Source organism: Saitoella complicata, assembly GCF_001661265.1.
Source record: "Saitoella complicata NRRL Y-17804 unplaced genomic scaffold SAICOscaffold_17, whole genome shotgun sequence".
In the NCBI taxonomy this organism is placed as follows: domain Eukaryota; kingdom Fungi; phylum Ascomycota; class Saitoellomycetes; order Saitoellales; family Saitoellaceae; genus Saitoella; species Saitoella complicata.
In genome coordinates this window covers 19,057-33,431 of record NW_017567008.1, presented here as the reverse complement: position 1 = coordinate 33,431, position 14,375 = coordinate 19,057, and the positions used below count along the sequence as shown (strand labels likewise).

The 14,375-nt window shown below is 53.5% G+C and overlaps 6 protein-coding genes across 6 annotated transcripts; 2 read left to right on the top strand and 4 right to left on the bottom strand.

Annotated features, from left to right (window-relative positions):
- Nucleotide 1: 1 nt before the first annotated feature.
- SAICODRAFT_138730 (uncharacterized protein) lies at nucleotides 2–1,739 on the bottom strand. Its single transcript, XM_019165476.1, has 3 exons — nucleotides 1,487–1,739; nucleotides 983–1,302; nucleotides 2–921 (listed from the first exon to the last, which is right to left on the bottom strand). The coding sequence occupies exons 1-3, from the start codon at nucleotides 1,545–1,547 to the stop codon at nucleotides 325–327; spliced, it is 978 nt and encodes a 325-aa protein (XP_019022968.1). The 5' UTR covers nucleotides 1,548–1,739; the 3' UTR covers nucleotides 2–324.
- Nucleotides 1,740–1,954: 215 nt separating this feature from the next.
- SAICODRAFT_59100 (putative glycogen synthase kinase) lies at nucleotides 1,955–3,314 on the bottom strand (the record flags this gene model as incomplete). The annotated part of the gene is made up of 3 exons (XM_019169655.1): nucleotides 1,955–2,490; nucleotides 2,544–2,892; nucleotides 3,030–3,314. The coding sequence occupies 3 exons, from the start codon at nucleotides 3,312–3,314 to the stop codon at nucleotides 1,955–1,957; spliced, it is 1,170 nt and encodes a 389-aa protein (XP_019022967.1).
- A 2,136-nt stretch (nucleotides 3,315–5,450) lies between these two features.
- SAICODRAFT_35969 (uncharacterized protein) lies at nucleotides 5,451–5,961 on the bottom strand (the record flags this gene model as incomplete). The annotated part of the gene is made up of 2 exons (XM_019168461.1): nucleotides 5,451–5,832; nucleotides 5,918–5,961. The coding sequence occupies 2 exons, from the start codon at nucleotides 5,959–5,961 to the stop codon at nucleotides 5,451–5,453; spliced, it is 426 nt and encodes a 141-aa protein (XP_019022966.1).
- A 414-nt stretch (nucleotides 5,962–6,375) lies between these two features.
- SAICODRAFT_20175 (uncharacterized protein) lies at nucleotides 6,376–9,067 on the top strand (the record flags this gene model as incomplete). Its single annotated transcript, XM_019166220.1, has 5 exons — nucleotides 6,376–6,467; nucleotides 6,533–6,577; nucleotides 6,641–6,810; nucleotides 6,872–8,332; nucleotides 8,394–9,067. 5 exons carry the CDS (start codon nucleotides 6,376–6,378, stop codon nucleotides 8,870–8,872), a joined length of 2,247 nt encoding a protein of 748 aa, XP_019022965.1. The 3' UTR covers nucleotides 8,873–9,067.
- A 403-nt stretch (nucleotides 9,068–9,470) lies between these two features.
- On the top strand, nucleotides 9,471–10,618 carry SAICODRAFT_72151 (uncharacterized protein; the record flags this gene model as incomplete). Its single annotated transcript, XM_019170741.1, has 1 exon — nucleotides 9,471–10,618. One exon carries the CDS (start codon nucleotides 9,471–9,473, stop codon nucleotides 10,407–10,409), a length of 939 nt encoding a protein of 312 aa, XP_019022964.1. The 3' UTR covers nucleotides 10,410–10,618.
- A 94-nt stretch (nucleotides 10,619–10,712) lies between these two features.
- Nucleotides 10,713–14,209, bottom strand: SAICODRAFT_82178 (phospholipid-translocating P-type ATPase). The gene is made up of 5 exons (XM_019171269.1): nucleotides 13,984–14,209; nucleotides 11,433–13,931; nucleotides 11,194–11,377; nucleotides 11,000–11,141; nucleotides 10,713–10,941 (listed from the first exon to the last, which is right to left on the bottom strand). Exons 1-5 carry the CDS (start codon nucleotides 14,149–14,151, stop codon nucleotides 10,725–10,727), a joined length of 3,210 nt encoding a protein of 1,069 aa, XP_019022963.1. The 5' UTR covers nucleotides 14,152–14,209; the 3' UTR covers nucleotides 10,713–10,724.
- Between the last annotated feature and the right edge of the window lie 166 nt (nucleotides 14,210–14,375).

Genomic DNA, 14,375 nt, shown 5'->3' with positions numbered 1-14,375 from the left:
TGGGCGAGCTTAAAATATCATTATTGCGAGACATGAATGTCGCCCGTCCCCCAGTGTCCGTGTTCCAACAAGAACAAGAACTAAAAAGCTGAGGAGTGCAAAAGAGAAAAGATACAGCACCCGAGTATTCCCAGCTGGTCTCCCACGCTAGTACTGACTGGGCCCTATGATGCTTAACTTAGGAGATCGGACGGGATCCTGTGCTTTCATCATGGTATGGCCGTATCTGACTGTTTTCCCTTCAACCCTCTCCATACTTTTTGTGTGGTGCGAGGTGAATTAGGGTATCGAGTGTGTATAGTAACGCCCGTAACGCCGAATGCATCATCCCAACGACACCCACGCAACCTCCGTAGCCCCTTTTGCCGTATCCCTCAACCTCCACCTCCGTCCATCATCCTCAACCTCATGTCCACCCCCATGCTTCTCCTCCCGATCCCTCCCCGGATCCCTCCCCCAATCCTTCCTTTTCGCCCTCCATTTCGCCCTCCATTTCGCCAGTATCGACATCTGTTTCCCCATATCAGGCGGCTCGTCCTCCTCCATAGTCACATTCACAATAGAAATCATCATGAACGCAAAACAGATCACCCCAGTAAAATAATACTTCGTAACAATCCACCGATTTCTCTCCACAGTTGTCCCCAACCTACTCAATGCGACCGTCAACTTATGCCCCAATTCCTGGATACTTATATCCCTCGCGTTTGTGACGGCCCGGTTTCCGGCTTTATAGGAGTTGACGTCGATGGCGGTTTCGTTGTTGAGGTAGACAATGCGTTCGGAGATGTGTTGCTCGAGGGAGTCGGTTGCCTGTTGGAGGGCGACCAGTTCGGCGTGGAGGGCTTCGGATCTGGAGCGGCGGAAGGCGATAGTCTCCTGCCGTAGTTCGGCCATAGCGGCTTTAAATAAATATGTTTGCTATGCCACACGCATCAGCACACAGTCTTACGGGGAGGAAGAGGAGGGTTGGAAGATATACATTCGCGAGATCCACACGAGACAAATACTCAGCCTTGGCAGTCTCAACCTTAATCACCAACAAAGCCCTCAGTGCCTTCATCATCACCGTAGCTTGTCCGTGTGTGTACCCACTTGCCTCTAAGTTCTTCACGATCTTATGCGTATCGAAATGATGCGTCGTCCCAACCCCACGGAGTGTCGAACTCGCTGATTGTCCATTGGCATGGCCAGCTGATCCTCCGTTTGGTTCATTTGTTGATACGCCGAAGTTCATGATTGTTGCGTTTGGTTGGAGTGTGATATTTGGTGTTTCTTCTGATACTGGAGCCTGGTCTTGGACTTGAGTAGCTGTGGCTTCTTCTAGTACTGGAGCCCGGTCTTGGGCTTGGGCTGCCGTTGCTGTTGCTTCCCGCCGGACGGTGATGTATGTTGTTGGGTAGAGGAATGGAAGATGTACCGTGGCTCCTGATCTTTGGGTGTAAGCACTCTAACACACGCACAACGGGAAAAGCAGAAGACGAACGGGATGATGAGCCAGCTATAGATCTGATCATGGTGACGACTTCTCTTCGCCGTGAAGCCATTCTGTTTTGTTGGTGGGCAGGGTCCCCGGATGTCCGCGTCGTACGTCAAAGCACCGAGGTCCCAGGGGGCGCCCAACGATGAACCTCAATAAACTTAAACCAACATAACATACAAAAAGGAAACCACTAAAACAAAAACGACGACGACGACGACGACGATAGATAATACAAGCCCCCACATCTCCATCTCATCCCCTCTCTTTCCTTGAGCTGCCTGCTCGGAGTCCGGGCCCAGCCGTACGTTCCATTAATGAGTGAGCATTCTCCTCACAAGACCCCTTCTCGAGCATGACCACCGACATGACATGGCAAAAAAATACAAAATAAGCAGAAGAAATATTCATCGCACTCCGATGTTAATATCCACACTCTCTCCCTTCCATCTCATCTTTCCTTCACGACCTCCACTAATCCAACGTAACCCTCATCTCCTCCACCGTCATCGGCCTAAAATTCGCCAAATCAATCCCCCTCGCAAGCAACCCCTCCCTCGCATGCCCCGGAACGAGTACCTCATTCCTCTCAGGCGCAACACTCAACTCCCTCTCATCAAAATCAAAAAGCACGGGTAAATCCTTCATCCCACCACCCGGATTCCTACTCTCCGGCAACCTCGTATGCGGATCCCTCAACTCATCGAAAAACGGGTGACACATCGCCTCGACGGCGGAAAGTCTGGCAGAGGGTGTGTATTCGAGGAGTTTGGTGATGAGGTCGATCGCGTCCGCGGGGGTGCCCTTTCGGAAGATCTTGGAGAATGGGTGGGGTTTGATTTGGGGGAATTTGTGTTCCATGTAGTTTGGGTTCATGGTTTTGATTTGTTCGCGGGTTGGGGTGCCGAGGACTTTGATGATTTCGACGAGTTGGTCGATGCCGGATTCGCCGGGGAAGAGGGGTTGTCCGAGCATGAGTTCGGCCATGACACAACCAGTTGACCAGACATCTGTCCACAAATCATTAGCATTCCAATCAACCCTCTGAGGGCAATAGACATACCAATCTTCGTAGTATAATTCGTCGCCCCAAAAATCAACTCCGGCGCCCGATAATACCTCGAACAAATATAACTAACATTCGGCTCCCCCGGCTGCAAAATCTTCGCCGACCCAAAATCACACAACTTCAACACGCCCGTCGCCGGATTGAGCAACAAATTCTGGGGCTTGATATCGCGGTGGCAGATTCCGAGGGAGTGGATGTAGGCGAGGGAACGGAAGAGTTGGTAGATGTAGAGTTTTACTTCGATCATGGGCATGACGGTTTTGAGTTTTGCGAAGTAGCGGGAGGCGCGGTAGACGGTTTCGGGGACGTATTCGAGGATGAGGTTGAGGTAGACTTCGTCTTTCTGCGATTCAACACTTGTTAGCATTCATTCGTCACGGGTAAGAAAATGCGTCGCATTCATCCAATCGCCCTTTTGCCCAATTGCGCAAGAAGATCCCGGAATAAATGCTCCGCATTCATTGCTCGAAAGTGACATACCCTCTCCCCATTCGAATAAAAAAACGCCTTCAAATCCACGATATTCCGATGCCTAACCAACCTCATAATCTGCAACTCCCGATTCTTGAACCTCTTATCCTGCAAAACCCTCTTAATCGCCGCTTCCTCCTCCACCTGTCCTCCCTCCCCCGCCAACAATCGCGTAGAGAACACGACCCCAAAACTGCCGTTTCCGACGATTTTGCAAGCGGTGTAGGAGAGGGTTCGGGAGAGTCCGGATTTTCCGTCTTGGACAGTTTCTTTGATGATTTTGCCGGGGTCCATTTCGGTTAGGCGCATGCCTTGAAAGGGGGCGTGAGCGGCCATTGTTCAAATTGGTGTGTGTGTAGTGGTGGTGGTGGTGGTGGTGGTGGTGGTGGTGGTGGTGGTGGTGGTGGTGGTGGTGGTGGTGGTGGTGGTGGTGGTGGTGGTGGTGGGTGAGAGACGTACAACCGGCGCACAAGAGAGCGGATCACCGAGATATACGTTGATGTGTACGCGAACTGACGATTGTCGCTATGTCCGTCGCTAACGTGTCTTGTCGCTTAAGCTTCGGCTTTGGACAGACTCCACGTAGACGTTTCGGCTACGCGTAGCTGAACTGGTGAGTGGAGATGAATGCGAGCGGGAAGTCAATCGCAATGACAGCCGCTGCTCCGTGATTACGTCGAAGCTTAAGCTTTGTTGGAGGCAGTCGTTGTTAAAAGCAAGCAGGCAGGCAGGCAGGCAGGCAGGCAGGCAGGCAGGTGTGTGGTTGAGATGGGCTAGCTGAGCACGGGATCCGGGATAGCGCGAGGCGTTGCGCGAGTGACGAGCAGCGACTGATCACTTGACTTGCAATTGGACTCAATTAAGACCGTCGTTGATTGGAAGTGATAAAACCGGTGATGTTTTCTACTCTGGTTCTCAACCAGGACGACTGCGAGCTCTACCCGACGCCCACGGCCATCCACTTGCAGAGCCAATTGCCCGCGGAGCGTAGGGCATGCAACCCCCCGCCCTAGTCCCTTTTTGGGGTTTCGTGGGCGAACCCCGGATTAGGGAAACGAAGCCGGGAACTAGCGAAGGAGGCCTGGTTGGAATTGGTAATTGTGCGTGCTGTTTGCAACGTATCTGCCAATTGTCTCTAGAAAGTATTCCCATGACGCGCCTTGTTTTTTCGCACCGTCAGAGATCTCGGTCGATCTGATATTCCCTCTCTGATCATAACATCGCCATACGGACACGCACTCCGTTTACCGCGTATCTGTTTCCACGCGTTTCCACGCCTAAACCGTGTTCCTCCGTGGACGCAGATGACGTGCGCACATATCCCTCGAGCATTATACAATTCTTCATTCTTCGTCTCTCGTCTGACAGATGGCCCCAAATGTGTCGTATACCTAAACTCCACGACAATTAGCAAACATGCTCGCATGTCACATGTATCGCCAATCACTGCCCCCGTCCCCCACGGTAGCATACACATTCGCACACAGACACAGAACACCACCCGCTCAGATCTTTTCAGTTTATCTTTTTTTTTCGTACGTCACACAAACGCCCTTGACCACCCCAATCCACACCTCAACATCACGAATCCACGAATCCACGAATCCACACTTACACCCTTACCCCCCATATAAAAAGACGGGAGATAGATGTCCTCTTCGGCCTTTAGATCCAAGAAACACCCATTGACTCGGGGGTGTGGACTCCGTTATGAGAAGAGGTCGCGTATGCTTTTTCATCTTTGCTCGCTCTTCAAACTCGTCCTCGAGTATGAATCCGTGTCCAGAGTTCGGCGGGACGGACGATGAGCCATTGACACCCCTCACCCGCAGCCGAAGCCAGGAGAAAGATGGGGCTCGTCTGCCATCGACCACAGCGAGCACGAGCGACAGAGGGAGTTGAGTGCAGAGCTCTTGTGAAGGTGTAACATAGTACAGAGACTGGCACGCGGGATTCGGGTAAGGTGAGGGTGGATCATTGTAGGAGGAGGGGTTTCGTCGGACCTTTTACCAGGGTTGTCATCATTGCGGGTGTTCGGTGTGGTATGTGTGCGATGTGTGTGTGTGTGTGTGCCGGGAGGGGTAGGGAAGGGACAGGAGGGGGGGGCTTACCTTGACTTCACTTGTCGGCGATATCTAAACATGACCGCATAGTCCAGCGTGGATATCGTATCCGCTCGTATACGGTGCGTCGGTGTGATAGTCGCCAGAGATCGTATGCGAGTTCTGTTCGCAAAAGATTAGCGAGGGCACGACTTTTGGGACCCCCTTCTCGCGCACCTTACTCGATCCTGCTTTCCCCATTCATATCCCCCTCCTCCCCACCCTCCCCCTCATCCATACCCCCAACTCAACCCCCTTGCCTCCTCCTACCCTATTCTCCCCAACCCTCCCCTTATTCCTCCAATGCGCAGCCCATAAAGCATCCAAATCAATCCTCCCCCTTGAATTCTTCTTCGTCGTAGTCATATGATGCCGAGGAGGATGTAATGAGGGCGAGGAAGTGGGAGTGGGAGTGAGGTGTAGGGTGAATGTGCGGCCGGGGAAGAGGAGGGGAGTTCGGGCGCGTCTCAAGATCGCAATCTCGGTTGTGGTGGTGGTTGAGTGTGAGTGTGATTGCGGTTTTCGTGGTTCGAGGGAGGAACGGGCCACGGGGTGGGTTTTGGTTTTGGATAGACGTGCGAGTTTTAGTGGGTTCATTGGGCTTTTCTCGATGATTGAGACAGCTGGTACAGCGGCGGCGGTGGTGGTTGTGGTCGGTGGTTGGGATTTCCGGGGGTGTTTGGCGGTTGTGGTGGTTGTGGTAAAGGGTTCTGGTTCGGGTGTTTGTGCTCGTGAGGGAGGGACAACGACACCCTCCGCATAGAGTTGTTCGACCTCCATTGTTTCCCTCCTCACTGCACTCGGTTTCCGCACGCGTTTCGCAGCCGGTGGGTCCACATCCATCGCGTCCGCTCCAACGCTATAGATCTGAGGACTGACAGTTCGACTCCCCGTCCCCGTCCCCGCCGCACCCCTCCCCCTCCCTCTCGGCCGTCCCCTCCCACGTCCCCGAGTCACGCCTACCACGCGTTTCCTTTCCTCGCGAGTCCTCTTCAGCTTGCGCTCCGTCATCTCCCACACCGCCTCAAACCTCGCATACAACCCCCTCGGATCCGGGAGTTCGGCAAAGAGTTCTTCGACGCGTGCGTCTGTTGCGAGTATGACTTCCTTCGTCAACATCCGTCCTGTATGGAAATCTGGGTGGGTTTGGAGGGTTGGAGGTTGGGTGTGGTCTCACGTGAATCTGCGGGCAGGGTTCCCGACCCGCTCCAACACGGCGCAAACACCACACCAAGGAGAAGCTTACTTAGGGGATGGATATCGATTTGGAGAATTTGGGAGGATGGGAGGATGTTTTCAGGAGATATCCAGTCCAGGACGTCGTACAGATCGAGCGTGCGTTACGGTACGAACCTCCCCATTCACTCCTGCGTACATAGGTAGCAGCCAAGCTGACACAAGTTTGGTTAGGGAACGGGTGCAGAGTAAGAAGAAGGAGTTGTTGGATCTGGTCAAGTACGTTTAGTTTGGTTCTGGAATGCCAGAAATGGGATTTGTAGGCTGATGATAAGCGTACAGTGATTCATACCGTGATCTACTCTCGACAACCGACACCCTCTCCACCCTCCGCGAGTCGTGTACGCAATTGAACGCAAAGGTCTCCGATGCATTGTCGGTATCGGATTATGACACCCTCCAGCGCCTCGCACGCGCCCAATCCGCCTGGGAAATCGAGAAAAACGCAAAAGGTGCGTCGCTGTGACGTTTCGCTCAAGCTCATAGCTTGGCATACTGACCCAAAACACACAGTCGCAGAAAAGCACTCCCTAGCCGCCCGCCTCTCCCTCCTCAAATCCATCCCTTCCGCAATCCGGTCACTACTCTCCACCAACCTCCTCGCAGCAACAAAACTATTCCTCCTCTCCCGCTCCATCCTCAAATCCCTCCCCACAACCCCCTCACCCTTACCCTACATCTCCACCCTCGACACCCGAATCTCCACCCTCCGTCCCCTCATCGCCCGCAAAATCGACAACGTACTCGCCGCGGAGGGGGTAGAAACAGGGGTCTTAGTCAACGCCCTAGCTGCGTTTGCGGTGTTGCATGCGGCGGGACAGGGAGATGTGTTACAGCATTTTTTGTCTGTGCGGCTTGACAGTGCCCGCGAACTCCTCTCCTCCGCTCCGAGCACAGAGGAGTTATTGAAAGCTGTGGGGGTGTATACCACATCCCTCCACGCCATCACCACCATCTTCCCGACCCTCCTCTCCCCCACCCCAACCCTCACCGGCCCCGCCCTCCTCGCATTAAGCCAACTCGGGCTCGACAAACTCACCCACTGGCTATCCGAAGATATCCGCCACTTCACGCCATGGACACCATCCGAACCGCTATTGTCAACCACGATCTCGGAATACCGGAAGGCGTTCATTAGCGAGATTCTTGATGTTATTGGGAGGGGGGCACGGGTTGTTTTGGGTGGGGTTGGGGGTGTGGAGGGGGTGCGGGGGTTGAGGAATGAGGTATTGAAGGTCATCACGCAGACGACCACCAGCAACGGCAGCGGGCGTAAGCGAAGGGGAAGGGGGAATGGGGAGAATATCGACGTATGGCGGAAAAGCATCGCTGGCGCCGTACGCGAGCGGGTGAAGGAATTACTGGAACAGGACGCGAACTCCCTCGCGGGGTGTATCCACACCATCCGCCCTGCTTCGGGTAAAGTCGAACTATGGTCAGACGAACTAACATCCCTCCCTTCCACCAAAGGCGCCAAGAACTTCCTCTCCCAAATCAGAGACCGGACACGAGCCCAGACATCCTCAAACGCCGCATTCTTCGCTTCGTGGACTGTGGCCACAACCCGAATCCATTCCGATTCTTCTACCCTGGAGACTTGGGTTAAGCTTTTAGGGGATGGGGAGGAAGAGGGGGAGGTTGTGGAGGTGTTTGGGTTGGATGCGGAGAGGGATGAACTTCGAGAATATCAGAGGGGGGTCGTGGAAGAAGGTTACGCAGCCGTATTCTCCGCTTTAGAACATGTCGTGGATGAGGACGGTGGAATGCAGGCGGCGCGAGCGGCGGGGTTGGTCAGGATCGTGCGGCACGTCCGCGAAACATCTCCACTCGATAAGACGAAGGGAGAGGAGGTGTTGAGGCGCTTGGAGGCGCTGTTCGCTGATGCCGTCACCATACGCGCGACGGAAGTCCTAGCCGCGCATACCCTGCCCCAAAACTGGACCGAGGAACTACCTGAACTGAGATTGTTCAACGGTGAGTATCTCCTCGTTTATGGCTAGCGCTGTCCAGCCTGCTGACAGAACGGTTCTCACAGACACCGCGCACCCAACACAACCTACACTAGGAACCTACCGTACAGCACTGACGTTAGCGGAGGAAGTGTATGGGTATGGAGTACATATGCTTACGGGGGAGGTTTTGGGGGTGGTTAGAGCGAGGGCGGGGGAGCGGTGGGTTAGGATGTGGAGGGGGTTGGTGAGTGCGTTGGAGGAGAGGGGGGTTGGGGTTGGGGCGGGTGGGGGACGGGGTGAGCAGGGTAGTTCGGCTGCAGACACGGAGACAAAGTCCAACGACGCGCCAAACGGCACCACCACCACAGATGTATCTGCGAAACTCGCCGCTCAACTTCACTTCGACATCCTCTTCCTCGCCACTGTTCTGAATGACGCCGAAAACGGCAGTCACCTCTCAGCGGTCGCGGAGGAGGTACGTGAGGAGTTTGGGGTGGAGGATGGACAGGAGGTCAGGGATGCGGTTGAGGCGTATCGCAGGAGGGTTGTGGTGTTGGTTTAGGTGGGAAACATGGTACTGCTGCGAGGGAGGGAGGGAGGGAGTATATCCTACTGTGGAAGTCCCTACGTATTGACCGGATCCGGTGCAGGAACAGCGTGGGAAACAGATGACGTACACGGTGTCCAGGTTACGGGAGCTACAAATGGAGATAAAGATGACTTAATCAGACTATAAAAGGCAAGCGTTGACCCACCTATCGTTTCAGAGTCGTTCTCGAAGTTCGTTCGTCCTCCGGTCTACTAGTCTAGCCGCGTTGATTTGGACTGCCCGCATAGCGGCTATAGCGTCGACCTTGAATTTCCGGATGCGGAAAACTCACCACCATGATCCACACAGCTGAACGTGTGAGGTCATGGATGCCAGATGTGATGGGTTAAGCAGAGAACCAGAAAGAATCCGCCACCTAGTTAGCGCGTTTGCGACCCAAACGTGAATTTTCGAGGTAGCATAAAAAGAGCGGCCCATCCACCCTTCGATCCACCTCTCCAACTCGCTGCCACAACTGTCAAAGAGCTTCACAACACTTCCAAAAGCTTCGCAACAGTAACGAAGCCTTGAGTTACCTTTACCAAACACTATCGACACTCTTATCACCAAAATGGCTTGCAATCTTCCCTGTTGCCTGATTTACGGCTGCTTGGGCCCTTTGGCCCTGATGTTTGCGCCATTTACCTTGGCGTCCAAGAAGATCAGCAAGATTAGGAGAGAGAAGAAGGAACGCAAAGCGGAGAAGGCTGCGCTCGAAAAGGCGGCTTACAGAAAAGCCGCTGTTGAAAGGGTTGCTCGCGAGAAAGAAGCTGCTCGCATGTGCAACGGGAAACCCAAGTTGGCTCCATGGCCGGTGCCCCTCGACATCCCGCATGGCTACCGCGAGCCACCGTTGAACAAACCACCTGGCCATGAAAAGCGTTACATCATTTCCATCGACAAAAAGCCGACCTCTGTCAGGGCGCTCCCCATCCCGGGCGTTGACTACAGCCATCTCACGCCCGACCAACTGAAACTGGCTATCTCACAGCGCTGGGCGGACCCCCATCGCATGCTCAGAGATATCAACGATCCGAAGCGTGCTGACTACTGGAAGAAGGAGTACAAGTCAGCCTGCTGGGCGCCTTGCCCTCAGTATACTCCCAAAGAGCTCGAGGGTTCGAAGAAGCAGACTTGTATGAATGCCCTGATCCCGGGTGAGCCTGAGAAATGGTGGTGTTCTCAACATTGTGCAGCGAAGATCGCGCTTGAATATGGATATGTGTTGAAGGATATCCCGATGGAGCAGCGCATGCCGAGGGACTGGTTGACATGTTCAAGGAAGTCCCTCACTCCTCGCCGCAGGATCGACAAAGCTCCGTTCCCTGCCACGACTTATCTTCCCACCGCTGAGCCTAGTTACTTCCTGGGTGAAGGATGGACACTTGGTGGGCTCATGGCTGGAGCTGTCGACGTGGCAACGGCTGCTGGATATATGGTGGCGGATGTTGTTAGTCCCATCTACGAAACGGGCAAAAAGATTTGGGACGTGATCGACGAGATGGAGTGAGAGCTGGAGAAGTTGAGGATCTTGGCTAGGAAGGACGAATGTTTGTCGGGATGGAAAATTACTGGTCAGAGGGTCATTCGGGGTAGGGAACACTTGGATTGGAGAGAAGGCGCCAAAGATCCAGATAGTCATGGGTTAGGCGGAAATCGATTACTTGCTTGCATGTTTTGGGTTATGGGTTTTGGTTATAGACTATTATACACCTTGGCGTTTCCTTTTCACGCATTGTCCTTAATCATTCCCCTGCACATGTTGTCTTCAGTAGACCCTGAACATCTCTGAATCCAGTATATTCCATAACTAGATGACAGTAAACTACCTCTGCAACCGCACATAACTCGGTGGTTTTAACCTCCTCCTAATCCATCTCGCAGCAATCGGCGGAATCAAACTGATCCCCAAGACCAACGCCGTCTTCCACACGAACGGTATCGACACGACATACGCCAAATCAAAGTAATCGCCGAGGAATGGGATGGAGACAAAGTAAACTGTAGCCGTACAGATTTGCGCAATGATCATGTAGCGATGCCTGTAAGTGCAACTCAGTCAGCACGGCGAAGATGTGGCAAAGGGCAGCTGCAACTTACCACGTAGTGATCTCAAAAGCAGCCATAGCAAGCTCGTTTAAAACCAATGCAGTGAAGCTCACAGCAACCATCTTCGCATTCGGAGCGTCGTTAGATCCAATTAAGCCGACGAGAAACTGCGCGAGAATCTGAATGACACAACCTGTACGTTGAAAGACTTAGCAGGTTCCCACACATAGTCCGACGAAGCGTACCTTGATACACCGAAACGGCAACCCATACAAAGAAACTTCGGTAACTCAGCGTACGTCCCTCCTTCAACTCCTTATACAACTCCGGATACATCTGTGCCAACCCCTCACTCACATCACGATCCAAGACAAACGAGAAAACAGGGAACATGGTATAAATCGTCGCGTACCCAACCAACAACCATCCCTGTATGATCGCATATTAGCACAACATCTCTGACGCAAATAAATGAAAACAATACCTGATGCAAAGCAATCGGCGCATACTTCGAACTCACGCTGAAGACAGTCTGACACACCGCAATCACCAACCCACGATGAATAACAAACTGCGCCAGTTTTGCACTCCGTTTATACGAGTTCCGTCCATGCCACAGCAGGAGCTTCGTCAAAAAGCTAAACTGCAGCACGGAGAAATCCGCAGCGAGAGAAGCCTGCTTACCCTCTTTCCCAACGATACCAACCCCAACATCTGCAGCCTGAATCATCGAAACGTCATTTCCACCATCTCCAATACAACACACCCTCCGCTTCGTATACTCCTTAATCATCATTGCGATATCGGCCTTCTGGGTGGGTGTACAGCGACACGCGATAACCGCCGGTAACACAGTCGCGACACCGACGAACTCACTCCTCATCGTATCCAAAAACAACTGAATCGACTCTCCATCAATCAACAGACACGAATCAGTCTTACTCCCCAAGAACTCCAACTCGCGGATCGCGTCCTCTCGGTGTTGGAGGCGAGTGACGGTATGGATATACTGTCCCCTCGCGACCAGCTTTGCGCTTATAGCGACACACTTCGCCGTCTCCACTTTATCACCCGTCAACATCCAAATCTTCACCCCGGCATTCCTTAGCACCTCAAGACTGGGCTTAACGTCATCCTGCAACTTATCCTCCACACCCGTCATCCCCAACAACTCCACATCCCGCTCCAACACCCCACTCACGACACTCTGCATAGCGACATCCCTCCCTTGCAACAACATCCCCGCCTTCTCATATCTCTCCCTGAACGACTCATATTCATCGTTGTTCAACCTCTTTCGTCCCACAACGAGGGTACGGAGACCTTCGCGGGCCATATTCCCACCTTCCTCCTCGACCCAGTCATTTGCTTTCACGATCTTCTGCATGGCGACATCCGCACCCTTTTCAAAGAACCAGACATCGTCCCCTCCGTCCTCCCCCGTTTCACCAATATCTCCGTCCACCTTCTCCGGTTTCTGCTTGCGCTCACGAACGACAATTCCCATCCTCTTCGTCTCACTCGTGAACGGAAACAAATGTAAAACATCATACACAACATTCTCCCTGGCCTGACTATTCCACAGCGTGATACTCCTCCGGTCACGTGCCTTGAGTGTTAACCCGACCTCCTCCGTCCACTTCACGATCGCGATCTCGTCTGGACTTGCTGCCTGATACGTGGTAAACCCATTCGCATCATTCGTAGGCGTGACGTTATGACACAACGCCATCGCAAGAACCAGGTCCCTCACCTTCTGCCCAACCTCCCTCTTTCCCCTCCCCCCTGTAGTGTTTCTCTGATTCGCGACAAAAGACCGCACATCATCCACATCCTCCTCCCCAAACCCCACACTCCCAACATGCACCCTCCTCATCTCCATCTCATTCCTCGTCAACGTCCCCGTCTTATCCGTCAACAAATACTCCACCCTCCCCAACTCTTCCGGAATCGTACTCGTTCGGACGATCGTATCTGGTATGGTGGCGTCGTGTTCGATTTGATGCGCGTACACGGATTTGGAGAGGTCGAGGTTGACGCGGAGGGAGACGGGGATGATGGTGGAGAAGAGGATGAGGAAGCGGGTTATGTCGATGTACCAGGAGCCGTTGTCGAAGCCGCCTGCGGCTACGAGGCCGATGGAGAGGGAGAGGGTTAGGGCGCAGAGGATTTTGGAGAGGTTGTTGATTTCGAATTCGAGTTTGCCGGTTTTGCCGCCGCTGGTTTTGGTGCTTGACATTCCGGCCCGAGTTTCACGACCGGTGTAGACGACTACTCCGATTGCTGTACCGCTCGCCAAAACGGTATTCGTCCACAACGCGTTCTCGACACTCAGTGGGATCATCCCACCATCAGCCAACACCAGCCTTCCCGCGAAATTGTGGATATACCGCGATGGACCCTCGGCTTCGATACGTCCGCTGAGGAGGGAAACGGTGGAGGGGAGAGCGGGGACACGGAGTTTCCAGTCTGTTTCTCCGTCGAGTTGATCCGTCCTAATAAAGACCTCACCTTCTTCGTCTGCGTTCCCGTTGCTGCCGGTGGAGATCAGAACCACATCAGCTGGCACCCTCCTATCCTTTTCAAGGCGGACGACATCACCAACCCGTAACTGCCCCGCCCTAACCCATTCTCCACCCACAGTCTCATATAACTCACTGTTCGCCTCCCGATCTCGTCTCCTCCTCGTCAGATCGTCAACAGCTTCCCTCGCAAGCGTGACCCCCAGCACAAAAACAAGCGGCGCAATATACGTGCTCAGATACCCGATCCGCAATACGGGGATCGCTTGGGAGAGTGCAATGAGGAGGAAGTAGAGGTTGAAAAAGGAGCGGAATTGGTGGTAGAGAGTTAGAGGGAGGAATGTGAGTGGGGTGTAAAGTGTATTTGAGATTGTGTTGGGTGGGAACGCCTTGCTCGGTTCTGGTCGGGTGGTGGCCGTGAAGTTGACTGTTCGTGATTCGAGGGATGAACGGGGTGGTTGCTGTGAGACACGGTTAATCAAAGCACATCTAACTCTTTCGCCGAATTATTACCTTCTCAGTGCGATTGACACCATTCCCGATCAACGGTCTCTCGAGATCATCCTCGCTCCGGAACCTTCCCTCCTCTACCTCGCCCAATCGATCCAGGAAATCGTCATCGTCGCTGTCTTCGTCTCTTATTGATTTTCGGAATGTACGTAGAGGGATCGAATCGCTCATTCCCTTGAGCTCCTCGTACGGTTTGTTGTGGTTGAAGATGACTTGAGCGGTGTAGGCCTCGGCGCATGACCTCGTACGCGGTGAGCTCTGCAGCAGCGCGCACCGGAGGTTGGAAAGCCGCTTGACCCCGTGTGAATTCTGACGGCGAGAATAAAAAATGAGGAGGATTGAAGGTAAAACAGTCAGATACGGCCATACCATGATGAAAGCACAGGATCCCGTCC

Bases quoted from the DNA above. Each gene is read 5' to 3' on its own strand.
- SAICODRAFT_138730 (XM_019165476.1), bottom strand. From the start codon at position 1,547: ATGGCTTCACGGCGAAGAGAAGTCGTCACCATGATCAGATCTATAGCT. The intron at 1,303-1,486 runs GTTCGTCTTCTG...CAGCTACTCAAG, and splicing joins TATAGCTGGCTCATCATCCC to TCCAAGACCAGGCTCCAGTA. The intron at 922-982 runs GTATATCTTCCA...CGTGTGGCATAG, and splicing joins CTCGTGTGGATCTCGCGAAT to CAAACATATTTATTTAAAGC.
- SAICODRAFT_82178 (XM_019171269.1), bottom strand. From the start codon at position 14,151: ATGAGCGATTCGATCCCTCTACGTACATTCCGAAAATCAATAAGAGAC. The intron at 13,932-13,983 runs GTAATAATTCGG...CGTGTCTCACAG, and splicing joins GTGTCAATCGCACTGAGAAG to CAACCACCCCGTTCATCCCT. The intron at 11,378-11,432 runs GTATTGTTTTCA...GCGATCATACAG, and splicing joins CGCCGATTGCTTTGCATCAG to GGATGGTTGTTGGTTGGGTA.